Raw genomic sequence first — 15626 nt, forward strand, 5'->3', positions numbered from 1 at the left:
GGGGATACTCTGATCTCTGCCTCGTACACACTGTACATGTACCCGGGAATACTCCGATCTCTGCCTCGTACACACTGTACATATACCCGGGAATACTCCGATCTCTGCCTCGTACACACTGTACATATACCCGGGAATACTCCGATCTCTGCCTCGTACACACTGTACATATACCCGGGAATACTCCGACTTCTGCCTCGTACACACTGTACATATATCTGGGGATACTCCGACCTCTGCCTCGTACACACTGTACATATACCCAGGAATACTCCGACCTCTGCCTCGTACACACTGTACATATACCCAGGAAATACTCCGATCTCTGCCTCGTACACACTGTACATATACCCGGGAATACTCCGACCTCTGCCTCGTACACACTGTACATATACCCAGGAATACTCCGACCTCTGCCCCGTTCACACTGTACATATAGCCGGGAATACTCCGATCTCTGCCTCGTACACACTGTACATATACCCAGGAATACTCCGACCTCTGCCCCGTTCACACTGTACATATAGCCAGGAATACTCCGATCTCTGCCTCGTACACACTGTACATGTACCCAGGAATACTCCGACCTCTGCCTCGTACACACTGTACATATACCCGGGAATACTCCGATCTCTGCCTCGTACACACTGTACATGTACCCGGGAATACTCCCATCTCTGCCTCGTACACACTGTACATATACCCAGGAATACTCCGACCTCTGCCTCGTACACACTGTACATGTAGCCGGGAATACTCCGACCTCTGCCTCGTACACACTGTACATGTAGCCGGGAATACTCCGACCTCTGCCTCGTACACACTGTACATGTAGCCGGGAATACTCCGACCTCTGCCTCGTACACACTGTACATGTAGGTGGGAATACTCCGATCTCTGCCTCGTACACACTGTACATGTAGCCGGGAATACTCCGACCTCTGCCTCGTACACACTGTACATATACCGGGAATACTCCGATCTCTGCCTCGTACACACTGTACATGTAGCCGGGAATACTCCGATCTCTGCCTTGTACACACTGTACATGTACCCAGGAATACTCCGATCTCTGCCTCGTACACACTGTACATATACCGGGAATACTCCGATCTCTGCCTCGTACACACTGTACATGTAGCCGGGAATACTCCGACCTCTGCCTCGTACACACTGTACATATACCGGGAATACTCCGATCTCTGCCTCGTACACACTGTACATATACCCAGGAATACTCCGACCTCTGCCTCGTACACACTGTACATATACCCAGGAATACTCCGACCTCTGCCTCGTACACACTGTACATATACCCAGGAATACTCCGATCTCCGCCTCGTACACACTGTACATATACCCAGGAATACTCCGATCTCTGCCTCGTACACACTGTACATATACCCGGGAATACTCCGATCTCTGCCTCGTACACACTGTACATATACCCAGGAATACTCCGACCTCTGCCTCGTACACACTGTACATATACCCAGGAATACTCCGACCTCTGCCTCGTACACACTGTACATATACCCAGGAATACTCCGATCTCCGCCTCGTACACACTGTACATATACCCAGGAATACTCCGATCTCTGCCTCGTACACACTGTACATGTAGCTGGGAATACTCCGATCTCTGCCTCGTACACACTGTACATGTAGCCGGGAATACTCCGACCTCTGCCTGGTACACACTGTACATGTAGCCGGGAATACTCCAATCTCTGCCTCGTACACACTGTACATGTAGCCAGGAATACTCCGACCTCTGCCTCATACACACTGTACATATACCCAGGAATACTCCGACCTCTGCCTCGTACACACTGTACATATACCCAGGAATACTCCGACCTCTGCCTCGTACACACTGTACATATACCCGGGAATACTCCGATCTCTGCCTCGTACACACTGTACATGTAGCTGGGTATACTGGACCTTGGTGCGCAGGAAGTTATTACACTCTTGTTCCACATTATAGTTGACGATACGAGACACTTCTTCCTGCCAGATCTTCAGGCCGTAGATACTAACATAATCCTGGATGTACTCGAAGGAGCGATGGAAGCCGTCCATGGTGGCCGCCATTTCCTTCAGCTTTGGGAGCAGCTCGCTGGGCTGGAGGGACAGAAGGGACACCTTGTCATCTTATATCATGTAGCTGGACCGACAGGAATATTCTGCTCCAACATCTGAATCAGATTAGCCAACTGCCCATATAATGCAGACCCCGCACAATGAAACGCTCTGCACCCCCTACTATAACTTAGTTTTAAAGGGGTTGTCCAGATGTAAACAATTGATGGCCTGTCCTTGGGTTATCTCATCAATAGTAGATCATCAGGGGTTCATTACCAGGGCCCCCCCCCCCACTGATCTGGATTGGTGCTTATGCACTAAGCAAGCAGACAGCTCCATTCTTACTGCAGTGGCCAATGGGAGTAACGCAAACAACCTAACATAGTGAGCCATGTCTTTTCTGTAATTTCGGAGTTGCTCTATTTGCGTAGCTACATTACAGGGGGAGGGGGGGGGGCCGACTTCAATTTATTTGTTTATTTTGTTTCTTTTTTTTGTTGGCCATGTGATAAAACAAAAGAAGTCCTACTCTGCCGTCTTCTCCTCCCATGGCGCTCCTGGTCAGTACGGACAGCAGGGGGCACGTCGCAGCGTAACAGTCAGCTTTCCTGGCATCAGAACGCACGTCCTGGGCGCCATCATGCCAAGAGTTGGGAACGCCAGCACTGACTGGCTGCAGCAGTCACCTGACTTCCACTGTCCGCACAGACCGGGAGAGCCGGCTGTTTCCTGGGGAAGTATGCCTTAGTTAGTTATTTTATCACACTGCCAGGCAATAATTTTTTTTGTAAAGTCGGACAACCCCTTTAAATCATAAAGAATCCAAATGAGCACTGCGAGACCGCCGTCCGGAGAGCGAAGCGCAGCACGGTGCAGTGTAATGTACACTAAGTACCTTGGCTCTGGGGTTAAAGATGAGGCCTTTATGCAACGCCAACGCCACGCGTTTCACCAGCTCCTTCCGTATGCCATCTTCCAGCAGCTGCTTCGGATCCACCTGGAAACACCACAAATATGAGGACGCGTGGCGCCTCCAGCGCGGCCGCTCTGCTCCTCCCTTCCAGACTTGGTTTTATGGCTTCAGCGGTGATCTGCCCATAAAACCACGTGAACACTGCAGCCAATCACTGGCCTCAGTAGTATAAGGCCCAACACCACTGGAGCAAGTGATTGGCTGCAGCGGTCATGTGGGCGACAGACAGGTCACTGCTGTAGCTATCAAACAAAGCTGGTGGGCATGACCAGAACAATGGCGCTGGAGGTGGGGGGGATTATAACCGGTGACTATAGCTAGTTTTATTATTCTTTCACATTTCCTTGGTTTCATTTTTTAAAATATTTTTTATCTTTGACAACCCTTTTATGGGCGGTCTGTTTGATTAAACATAATGGGGGGATACCTCAAGTTAGGCTTTTGAAGCACCAGCCTTAAAAAGGCAAAAACACATTTTTCCTGCCCTCTCACCCTATTGCCGGTCAGACTCTGAAGGTCTCTGTGCATTGCAGCCACTTCCACGTTTATCAGACACCATCCTGAGACTGAGATTTTTTTACTCTCACATCTACCCCATGATGCATCAGCACAGCATTAGCTGAGGATATACCATTTCTGCCTGCTGAGGGAACAGTTTAGTTATCATTACCTTCTATAGTCACCTAAATAAGCTACAGCCCATAAGTGTAGAGTCAGGAGGATGAGCTGTGATCTCCTCTATTGTACTTGTGTGATCATCATCAGTAACTGTGATCGGAGTACCTGTATCATCCTGTAAGCAACACCAGTATTAATCCACGTACTAGCATCACATAGACTGAGAAACTGACTAGTAAATGAACACACAACCCCAAGTAGATGTTAGCTTGTCAGAATTGCGTTCACATGACCATCTGAGAAGAAAGCCAGGAGTCTAAGACAGACAGGAATACCTCACCCAGGTAACACTAGCCCACGTTTATGTTCTGGGGGGCTGACTACATAATGAATGAATCTACAAGTGGCCCTTTAATATGATCCTCCTATGACCTCTTCATACACCGGGCCCACCTGGCAGTCCTGCCCCATACACTGAAGTGGCCTGGTAGAATTTATGACCGTTTCTGTTGTAAATTATACATAAATCTGTTTTGCCAGGGGGCCACGCCCCTCCAACAAGCCACGCCCCTTAGGGAAGAGAGTGATGTGAGCTATAGATTGTACAACCGAGTCTTGCTCCACAATTTATGATGTTTGGTACGCTACTTCTAACTTGATAAATCTCCCCCAATGAGCGCCAAACTGTATTCTGCCAGCGATGAGACCGGCTGCCATCTTCATTTTATTGGTACATAGAGGATGGCCGTTATGCCCCACATGTTACTACCAGACCTGGTCCCAGAATGCAATGTGACCGTACAGCGCCGGGTAGAGCAGACGTCTACATCACCGAGCCATCACACTTTTTCTCTACTAACCTTTATGATCCCAACCAGCGTGGTCTTCATCATGAGGATTCCTTCAGTAAAGATGGAGATGGCGTGAGTCAGCCGGGCGACCTGCGGAGAATGCCAGCCATCAGTGATAACATGCATTAGGGGTAATCACACGGCGGCTGGCCACAGGGGCCGGATTGGTTTCAGCATTGTACTAAATGAACAAGATACAGTAACACTTCCTTAACCCCTTCTAGCTCTGTACAAAAAAGCCTTTGTCAGAAATTATTACTTTGCTGTTGGTGCGCTCAGTATGCAAATACACCCCCTTGAGTCAAGGAGGCAGCAACATCATCCCCCCCCAAGCCAACGTATCACAGCAGAAATCCACCTCTCCTCCCGCTCACTGCTGCCCCCTGTGTAGTGACATCAGCAGTGGTAGCGCCGTGTTCCTCTCTGGCCGCACCTGACGGCGCATACACGGTGCAGCGAGCGGTATACACCCTAGCGCACAGCACATTCATGAGCGGTTGGCATTACCAGCGCTGACATGAATACCCAGGGGGACGCAGCGGTCAGGAGGGGGCGGTTAAGGCTGGACGCGATGACTCGGATGGATGATGATGCGATGACTCGGATGGATGATGATGCGATGACTCGGATGGATGATGATGCGATGACTCGGATGGATGATGATGCGATGACTCGGATGGATGATGATGCGATGACTCGGATGGATGATGATGCCGCCTCTTTGAATTGAGATGAAACATTTACATACTGAGCAAACAAGAAAGTAAGACTTGTTTATGTTAAATGGCTTTCCTGTACGGAACCGCGGGGCCGCTTGGGTCACGTCCTTCACACCGGGCCGCTTGTGTCACGTCCTTCACACCGGGGGGCGGAAAACAGTCTAGTTTGAGGATTACGGACTCCTGTAACTTAGTCATCAGCTAACGAGGGCTCTTATGTCGCCCAGCGAGCTGCAGTCCTTATTGGGGGACATTTGACATTTTTGATCACTTTAGTCTATTTCTTGGGAAACGAAGAGCCGTTTCAGCTTCATGTTTTTGTCTTCTGAGGTCTTTGCAGGGTTCCCCACGCGGACACATAATGCATTCATTGTACGGGCGGCTACAATGTGGGGATACAAAATATTTACTATATTTACACTATTTTTGAAATAATGAAAAAAAACGGATTTGTGCAGAAAGGATCTCTGTCTCTTTTTTATGTCCCTGTAGAGGATTTAAATATGTGATCCTGTGATCGCTCAGCTAACACGCTGCAGTTCAGGAACGGCAAGCCTCCAGTTACCACGGTTACCCATTGGCTCGCTACAATTGCATTGCAGAAGGCCAATGGGCTGATAGTGGGAGCACCTCTGTTAACCCCTTAGGTGATCCGATCAGCATTGCCTGTGGCATCTAAAGGGTTAAAGGTCCACTCCAGCAAACACACATTTTTCCATCCCCGACCCGTTGCCTGTCACACTCTGGAGCAAATACCGTTAGTGGAAGTATCCCACGGGGAGTATGTGGTGTCATTAGGGCCAACGGAGCCCCACCAAGTAGAACATATGGAAATCCATAGGACTTGTGATTCTTCCTCAGGTGCCCGGCTGCTAGCACACTATATTACTCTCCATCACATGCCCAGTGCCATGACTGCCCCCACCTGGACGCGCCCGATGGGAAATGCTTTTACCAGCCGGCTTATTTATAACTTCAATATGGAAGATTTCCTCTGGCGGCAGTATCTGGTGAGATCCATCAGCCGAGGGGGTGGGGGGGTGGGGGCGATGTTAAATTTAATTCCTGCAGAAAGTAAGTGAGACTAAAGATGAAGAAAAAATGGGAAAAAGCTTTAACACCATATCTATAAAAAAATGTAAAAAACCTTCGCCTTATCCCCCATAAAACTGTAAACAATGGAGAGGCTCCGGCCTTTACAGCGGTCAGAGATGTGTCATGCAGAGACCCGAGTGTCCATCACATGAAGGAAGAACGCGGCTACTGAATGACAGCAAGCAGAGATCTTGAAGACCCATGAGGACTGGATAGAGGAAGTATACTGAGGATAATAGACTGTTTGCTACAAACCAGGAGACCTTTAGTTCTACATTAGGAGCACCGGCGACTTCTGGTAGCTCGGTCGCACCGTTGGGGTCACCTGTGACTACAGTCCCGCGTGGCCACGACTCACCTCATATCTGGCCCCGAGCTGAGCGTAGTCTCGGAGTTTGTCCTTGTCGAGGCGCGTCGGCACTTCTATTATATCGTGTGTCTGAAGTTTGATGATTTTAGCCAGGGACGTAAACATGCTCTCCGGGATGATCTGAAGAACCTGCCGGAAGGAACGACAGAATAAAGAGCCTTCTGTGTTATTGAGGTGCACTTACTGATGTACGCGGGAGCGGGGAGAGGTCAGCACACCCATCTCCTGCGCCCTATAAGGGGGTTCGGTTCGCTGAGGAGGCGTGTCTGTCAATCACTTCTAATAGATAAAGAATTACAAACTTCAGGGTTGAAGAATAAACACATACAAATAAGGATCCAGGTCTCTCCACAGCCGGGGTGCACCTCCCTGGGGTAACCTAGGTTTGAGGAGCAGACCGGGTAGTGCCTGTCCATACAGTGGCGTACCTTCACCTCCACATATATTGGGGGGGGTTATACAGAAATGAACAGGCCTAACTCTGTATCTGAAGAAGGTCCTTTTAACTGTTGACATGAGGAGTGCGGCAGCGGACCGTCCGACTCCGGGGTAAATCAGGCAGGTTGTCTGCACCCCCTCCATCTACTGCCCCTTTAGAGGATTTGGGTCATGCAGTGAAGCGTTTGTCTGCTTGCCCGGATGATACGCACAGTGAGGATAAACTGCGTGATTGATCCCAAATAATGTGTCAGGATAGAGAAGGTTACCAGCTCTCACAAATGTAAAGACTCCTAGTCGATGCCTTGAAGGTTCAGGGTTCAACCTGTTTCTTTGATCTCCCAAATCATCAGGAACCTTAATGTTTAATTCTGTATTACCTAAATAGGAGCATCAGGAGATCAGTGCTATACTACCCAGATAGGAGCCTAGATCCTCACTCAGAAACCCATCTTTCCCGAGATTCTCATCTACACTACTAGGGGTCAATCCCCCAAATGCCCTACCAGTCTAGATCCAATCACCCAGGTTAACATGATGAAAATAATAAAGTATTGCCGGGCTCTCGCGATAGAAATCGCAGAGAGCCCAGCTGGTTGCCATGGCAACAGGACGCCAGATACCGTCGTCCTGTATTGCAACTGCCTATGATCGCTGTAATAATCGATAAGGCATTACAGGGCAGAAGTCCTGCAATGCCTTATCTTAGTGATCAGAGCTGGTATGGTGCAAGTCCCTCAGAGGGACAAAAATGGTGTAAAAAAAATAAAATAAAAAATAAAAATATATATTTAGCATTTTGCCTGCCAAAAAACGCAATAAAAGTGATCAAAAAAGCCGTATGTACCCCAAAATGGTACTAATAAAAACTACAACTCATCTCGCAAAAATAAGCCCTCACAGAGCGCCGTCTATGGAAGAATAAAAAAATTATAGGACTTTGGATGCAGTGATTTAGAAGAAAAAAAAAAAAAGGGTTTTATTGCAGAAAAGTGGAAAAACCTAAAAAAAATATATAAGAATTTTGGCATTGTTGGAATCGGACCGGCCTGCAGAAAAAAAAATGTATTTTGTCATTTATGCTGCATTATTAGCGCTTAAAAAAAAAAATACCTATGGCAGAATTGATGCATTTTCTCACCCTGCAGTCATAAAATGGCACTAATAAAAACTACAGCTCGCCGCACAAAAAACAAGAACGGATACGTCTGCATTGATGGGAAAATAAAAAAGTTATGGCTTTTAAAAAATGGAGTTGAGGTGCTGCCTAGCTCATTGATGAGAGACGGATTGGGTGTAGGGGGCGGGGCTAGCTCTTTGTGGGTGTGTCTCCTGTCTAGCTGGATGACGTGAAAGGGGCGTGCGGTGAGTGGGCGGGGCCCATGGCTACAAGCCACGGCAATCATTCCTGTTGATCTCACAACCCATGATCATCTATCAGGACTATCCCGGCACATCTATTCCACATGGATCTCTTCAACCGCAATTTAGATCCCTGTACCACGGTGAATGTGATGCCGTACTGCGCCGGAGGTCGCTAAGTTGCATATTGCATCATTTCTATATCAGGACTGCATTAAGTTACCCCAATATGTAGGGTATATCCCGTTTGGCCCATAGCTTATCCAGGCCACAACGGGGATGTCCCCCAGAAGTCGATGCCACAAGCCAACATTACGCCCCCAAGCAGATCCCTAACTGGGGTTCACCCCTAATCCCAGTAGTAGATTCAGACCGTCATAATGGGCCGGCACGTTCTACATGCTGGGAGGCATTTCTGGCTTTAGAAGGAAACATAATTGGATAGGAATAAAGCCAGAATCAGAGGGATCAGAGAGGACCGGATTTCATCTCGGTCACCTAATTTATCTGAGTTTCTATTACTAGATTACTAGTTGTTAGAAGCGCAGTCCCAGGGGGAGACTGCAGAGTGTAGACTTCTATCACAGGGAGCCGGTGAAGGATGTGGTCTTACTGAGGCCATTTGGTTGGCCACCATTTAATCTATAGATCCTGCTACTAGGGAGTTGATAGAGGGGGGGGTCCTCATCTCTTGACCAAATTGGGGGGCGGTTATAAAGAGCCCGTTCCGGAATTACACAGACACCCACAGATATGAAGAGTCTCTGTGTAATACTCTGTTTCTCCTCTGGGGGCAGTGCAGGGGAATTAACCACTCACTGCCAGCTTTCTGTACAGAGTACAGCGGATCACTGGGCTAAGCTAGAACTAGTTTAAGGATAAGTTCACATGACCGATGTCTCTGCATGGACTCCAGAGCAGTAATTAGCTGCTGAGCTGCACTGATAGACATCTCCCGACATGGATTCCGTCTTCAGACATGGCGTCACTTTTTTTTCTCCCGCAAGTAGTTTTAAAATCCATGTACAGAAAAAAAAAAAAATCATACTGTATCTAGACTACACTATGGATTAACATTAAACGGAACGGGATGCGGATCTGAAGCCGATCTGTGTAGATTCTGCATCAAATCCACAGAGAAAAAAAAAAAAGGCCATCCATTTTTCCCCTTTACACGCTTAAGAACAAATTAATAAGAGAGGGGTCCATCCCACCCCCACCACCCCTCCCAGCATTCTTAGCAATAATCAATGATAAACGGAGGGCATCTGGGTTCCCCTTTTTTTCTTTGCGCACCAATTGCCTTGAATGGATAAGTGTTGATCAAGAGGTTGGACCAGAATAAGACCCGCTGCGATTCTTATGGGCAGTGTAAGGACCGCGTGTCTGCATGGCGGCGGTGTGTCAGTGTGCGGTTAGCTGCAAATACGGACATCGCAAGGACGTGGAAAATCGCTTGTGTGAATGAGCTGGAGAAACTTAAAGGGGTTGTCCCGCGCCGAAACGGGGTTTTTTTTTTTTTCAACCCCCCCCCCGTTCGGCGCGAGACAACCCCGATGCAGGGAGGTAAAGAAAGCTCACCGGAGCGCTTACCTGAATCCCCGCGCTCCGGTGACTTCTCTACTCACCGCTGAAGATGGCCTCTTCCTCCGTGGACCGCAGCTCTTCTGTGCGGTCCACTGCCGATTCCAGCCTCCTGATTGGCTGGAATCGGCACGTGACGGGGCGGAGCTACACGGAGCTACACGGAGCCCCATAGAAGACTGCAGAAGACCCGGACTGCGCAAGCGCGGCTAATTTGGCCATCGGAGGGCGAAAATTAGTCGGCACCATGGAGACGAGGACGCCAGCAACGGAGCAGGTAAGTATAAAACTTTTTATAACTTCTGCATGGCTCATAATTAATGCACAATGTACATTACAAAGTGCATTATTATGGCCATGCAGAAGTGTACAGACCCACTTGCTGCCTCGGGACAACCCCTTTAATGACTTGTTTAACAGTCTCTCTAAGCACAGTGTACCGGTCATCTGCTGCACATCCAAGAGCCCCTAGTGGCCAGCTGGTAGCACTGCAGGGGAGGCTTTGTGCAGCCAGAAGTAATGCCGTGCAGCTGCAGGAACGTCGGCCATTTAAATGAATGAAAGTCGGACCTGTCAGACGTCTGGCTGTTCCTGTGGATACAGCATAAAGTCAGAGACGGGAATACCCCTTTAATAGGGCATGTGGAAAGGTATTGGCGTGGGGAGACTCGGTGGTTGTCTGGGACTATTGTGCCCCGTTAATCCCATGTCATTGCTGCTGTATAACGAAGTCTGATTTCCATGCAGGGGTGAATAACTTACCTTCCTGACATAGGACACCAACTCTCCCGAGTAATACTGAGAGACGCTGAGGAGGTCGGGGCTGTTGGCCTGGTTGATGCGCAGTAAGGGGAGGTCCAGTGCAGACGCCAGCTGTAACACAAGAGCTTGTGTGAAAACACTGCTCTGCAGGTCATACAGTAAAGCTGAAAGACACGTTGCTTTTCTAGGGGTCAATGGTGAAAACCGCGGTAAAAGAGAATATGGCGCTTACTAGATGCACTTACAGGAATAACTCCTAGAACTGCAGTTTTACGTAAATCCCGCCTGCTGATTGCTGCAAAACTGCGGCACAAAACACAAGTCCTTGGATTGGATTTATTGCAGAAACATGAGGGACTTTGTCGTGCCAATATTGTGGCTGTAGGCAAAATGAGCTTAATGAAGGCAGCGAGGACTAACTGAACGAGTCACCATATTTTTAGGTGCTTGCACTGTAAGCGGCGACTGAGCGGCTACAGTCCGGCCGTGCCGCAGGGCAGTGCCATGAAGCAGCTTCTCACTTTGGGAGTCATTACATTATGTGGTAAGTTAAAATATTGGATAACATCATCCTTCCAGCTGCGAGTCGGTATGACGCACCAACGAGGGTGGAAAGGCACTTACCTTCAGGAATGTGGCCCTCAGTTTGGTGACCATGGATGGATTGGCTCTTATGCTCTCCTGCATAATCGATGTGAAACTACAACAAATTATAAGTCATTATTATGTTATAATCGTCCTCTAACACACTGGGATTATAAATGGCGCAGGTTGGGGGGGGGGCACGGCTATATACGTTGCACTGGGGCCTGGGAGCGTCACATTACCAGCAGGCCTGGATACACACGGTGCTATGACTTGCTCTCTACCATCGTTCTCCTTCTCCACCCGTCGGGGCTTTATGTAGATAACTGCATTTCAGGTCCGTTCCCTATCTTTCCTGCTACATGAGGGTCTTCAAGGGTTTACAAGTAAAAACAAAGTGGTCTTAGGTCTGGGAACCCAGAGGCCTCTCCAAGAGACCAATCTAGGACCCAGGAACTACAAGTCCCAATCCTCCTTACCGATCAGCGTGTAGAGCTGTAACAGCAGGATGTGTTGTGTGGAATCTCTACATTATCCCGCATCTCCAGAAGCATTCTGAAGACTTTACCGGCACCAGATCCTACTGCGACTACTTTACTGCGGCAGGGGAACCCGAGCTACAAACCGCTCAAACATCACAAAGCAGAGGGTCGTCCTCTAGGACGGTACCTACCTGTCGATCAGCTGCCAGGCGTAGGACAGGTCCCCCACGATCTGCATGGTGATCAGCACTTCTTCCTTGATGTTAATCGTACGAATCATCTGATGCAGAAACTTCCGGGTGTCGGCGAGGAACTGACACACCTGAAGGTTATTTTCCAGCTGGTGAAATTCTTGTACCTGTAGAAAGTCATAGTGATATCTTGTACAAGTGGAGAAGAGAGGAAGAGACACGGAGCGTGCGGATATAGAATGGTCTGTGGTTTGATTCTGGTTTTTTCAGAAAAAAGCTGTGTAATTGTTGTCAGGATTTCACTGAGAAAGCCTGCGAGTCCCGCTTCCCCCACCTACTCATACAGAAAACCTGTGAGTCCCGCTTCCCCCACCTACTCATAGAGAAAACCTGCGAGTCCCGCTTCCCCCACCTACTCATAAAGAGAGCCTGCGAATCCCGCTTCCCCCACCTACTCATAAAGAAAGCCTGCGAATCCCGCTTCCCCCACCTACTCATAGAGAAAGCCTGCGAATCCCGCTTCCCCCACCTACTCATAGAGAAAGCCTGTGAGTCCTGCTTCCCCCACCTACTCATAGAGAAAGCCTGCGAGTCCTGCTTCCCCCACCTACTCATGGAGGAATCTTGTGAATCCCGCTTCCCCCACCTACTCGTAGAGGAAGCCTGCGAGTCCCGCTTCCCCCACCTACTCATAGAGGAAGCCTGCGAGTCCTGCTTCCCCCACCTACTCATAGAGAAAGCCTGCGAGTCCCGCTTCCCCCACCTACTCATAGAGAGAGCCTGCGAGTCCCGCTTCCCCCACCTACTCATGGAGGAAGCTTGCGAATCCCGCTTCCCCCACCTACTCGTAGAGGAAGCCTGCGAGTCCCGCTTCCCCCACCTACTCAGAGGAAGCCTGCGAGTCCTGCTTCCCCCACCTACTCATAGAGAAAGCCTGTGAGTCCCGCTTCCCCCACCTACTCATACAGAAAACCTGTGAGTCCCGCTTCCCCCACCTACTCATAGAGAAAACCTGCGAGTCCCGCTTCCCCCACCTACTCATACAGAAAACCTGTGAGTCCCGCTTCCCCCACCTACTCATAGAGAAAACCTACGAGTCCCGCTTCCCCCACCTACTCATAAAGAGAGCCTGCGAATCCCGCTTCCCCCACCTACTCATAAAGAAAGCCTGCGAATCCCGCTTCCCCCACCTACTCATAGAGAAAGCCTGTGAGTCCTGCTTCCCCCACCTACTCATAGAGAAAGCCTGCGAGTCCCGCTTCCCCCACCTACTCATAGAGAAAGCCTGCGAGTCCTGCTTCCCCCACCTACTCATAGAGAAAGCCTGTGAGTCCTGCTTCCCCCACCTACTCATAGAGAAAGCCTGCGAGTCCTGCTTCCCCCACCTACTCATGGAGGAAGCTTGTGAATCCCGCTTCCCCCACCTACTCATAGAGAAAACCTGCGAGTCCCGCTTCCCCCACCTACTCATACAGAAAACCTGTGAGTCCCGCTTCCCCCACCTACTCATAGAGAAAACCTGCGAGTCCCGCTTCCCCCACCTACTCATAAAGAGAGCCTGCGAATCCCGCTTCCCCCACCTACTCATAAAGAAAGCCTGCGAATCCCGCTTCCCCCACCTACTCATAGAGAAAGCCTGTGAGTCCTGCTTCCCCCACCTACTCATAGAGAAAGCCTGCGAGTCCCGCTTCCCCCACCTACTCATAGAGAAAGCCTGCGAGTCCTGCTTCCCCCACCTACTCATAGAGAAAGCCTGTGAGTCCTGCTTCCCCCACCTACTCATAGAGAAAGCCTGCGAGTCCTGCTTCCCCCACCTACTCATGGAGGAAGCTTGTGAATCCCGCTTCCCCCACCTACTCGTAGAGGAAGCCTGCGAGTCCCGCTTCCCCCACCTACTCATAGAGGAAGCCTGCGAGTCCTGCTTCCCCCACCTACTCATAGAGAAAGCCTGCGAGTCCCGCTTCCCCCACCTACTCATAGAGAGAGCCTGCGAGTCCCGCTTCCCCCACCTACTCATGGAGGAAGCTTGCGAATCCCGCTTCCCCCACCTACTCGTAGAGGAAGCCTGCGAGTCCCGCTTCCCCCACCTACTCATAGAGAAAGCCTGCGAGTCCCGCTTCCCCCACCTACTCATAGAGAAAGCCTGTGAGTCCTGCTTCCCCCACCTACTCATAGAGAAAGCCTGTGAGTCCCGCTTCCCCCACCTACTCATAGAGAGAGCCTGCGAGTCCCGCTTCCCCCACCTACTCATGGAGGAAGCTTGCGAATCCCGCTTCCCCCACCTACTCGTAGAGGAAGCCTGCGAGTCCCGCTTCCCCCACCTACTCATAGAGGAAGCCTGCGAGTCCTGCTTCCCCCACCTACTCATAGAGAAAGCCTGTGAGTCCCGCTTCCCCCACCTACTCATACAGAAAACCTGTGAGTCCCGCTTCCCCCACCTACTCATAGAGAAAACCTGCGAGTCCCGCTTCCCCCACCTACTCATACAGAAAACCTGTGAGTCCCGCTTCCCCCACCTACTCATAGAGGAAGCCTGCGAGTCCTGCTTCCCCCACCTACTCATAGAGAAAGCCTGCGAGTCCCGCTTCCCCCACCTACTCATAGAGAGAGCCTGCGAGTCCCGCTTCCCCCACCTACTCATGGAGGAAGCTTGCGAATCCCGCTTCCCCCACCTACTCGTAGAGGAAGCCTGCGAGTCCCGCTTCCCCCACCTACTCATAGAGGAAGCCTGCGAGTCCTGCTTCCCCCACCTACTCATAGAGAAAGCCTGTGAGTCCCGCTTCCCCCACCTACTCATACAGAAAACCTGTGAGTCCCGCTTCCCCCACCTACTCATAGAGAAAACCTGCGAGTCCCGCTTCCCCCACCTACTCATACAGAAAACCTGTGAGTCCCGCTTCCCCCACCTACTCATAGAGAAAACCTGCGAGTCCCGCTTCCCCCACCTACTCATAAAGAGAGCCTGCGAATCCCGCTTCCCCCACCTACTCATAAAGAAAGCCTGCGAATCCCGCTTCCCCCACCTACTCATAGAGAAAGCCTGTGAGTCCTGCTTCCCCCACCTACTCATAGAGAAAGCCTGCGAGTCCCGCTTCCCCCACCTACTCATAGAGAAAGCCTGCGAGTCCTGCTTCCCCCACCTACTCATAGAGAAAGCCTGTGAGTCCTGCTTCCCCCACCTACTCATAGAGAAAGCCTGCGAGTCCTGCTTCCCCCACCTACTCATGGAGGAAGCTTGTGAATCCCGCTTCCCCCACCTACTCGTAGAGGAAGCCTGCGAGTCCCGCTTCCCCCACCTACTCATAGAGGAAGCCTGCGAGTCCTGCTTCCCCCACCTACTCATAGAGAAAGCCTGCGAGTCCCGCTTCCCCCACCTACTCATAGAGAGAGCCTGCGAGTCCCGCTTCCCCCACCTACTCATGGAGGAAGCTTGCGAATCCCGCTTCCCCCACCTACTCGTAGAGGAAGCCTGCGAGTCCCGCTTCCCCCACCTACTCATAGAGAAAGC

At 50.4% G+C, this 15626-nt stretch overlaps 1 protein-coding gene across 2 annotated transcripts in view; it reads right to left on the bottom strand.

Annotated features, from left to right (window-relative positions):
• Positions 1–15626, bottom strand: part of WASHC5 (WASH complex subunit 5) — a 78995-nt gene that overhangs the window by 46647 nt on the left and 16722 nt on the right. For both annotated transcript variants that reach the window (XM_066578784.1, XM_066578785.1), the window contains exons 13-19: positions 12119–12285; positions 11485–11560; positions 10861–10971; positions 6703–6843; positions 4540–4620; positions 2984–3085; positions 1948–2127 (exon numbers count right to left, since the gene is read on the bottom strand). In XM_066578784.1, coding sequence (XP_066434881.1) covers positions 1948–2127; positions 2984–3085; positions 4540–4620; positions 6703–6843; positions 10861–10971; positions 11485–11560; positions 12119–12285 — 858 coding nt within the window. The remainder of the gene's footprint in view (positions 1–1947; positions 2128–2983; positions 3086–4539; positions 4621–6702; positions 6844–10860; positions 10972–11484; positions 11561–12118; positions 12286–15626) is intronic.

This window comes from Eleutherodactylus coqui, chromosome 9 (genome assembly GCF_035609145.1).
Source record: "Eleutherodactylus coqui strain aEleCoq1 chromosome 9, aEleCoq1.hap1, whole genome shotgun sequence".
NCBI classification, from domain to species: domain Eukaryota; kingdom Metazoa; phylum Chordata; class Amphibia; order Anura; family Eleutherodactylidae; genus Eleutherodactylus; species Eleutherodactylus coqui.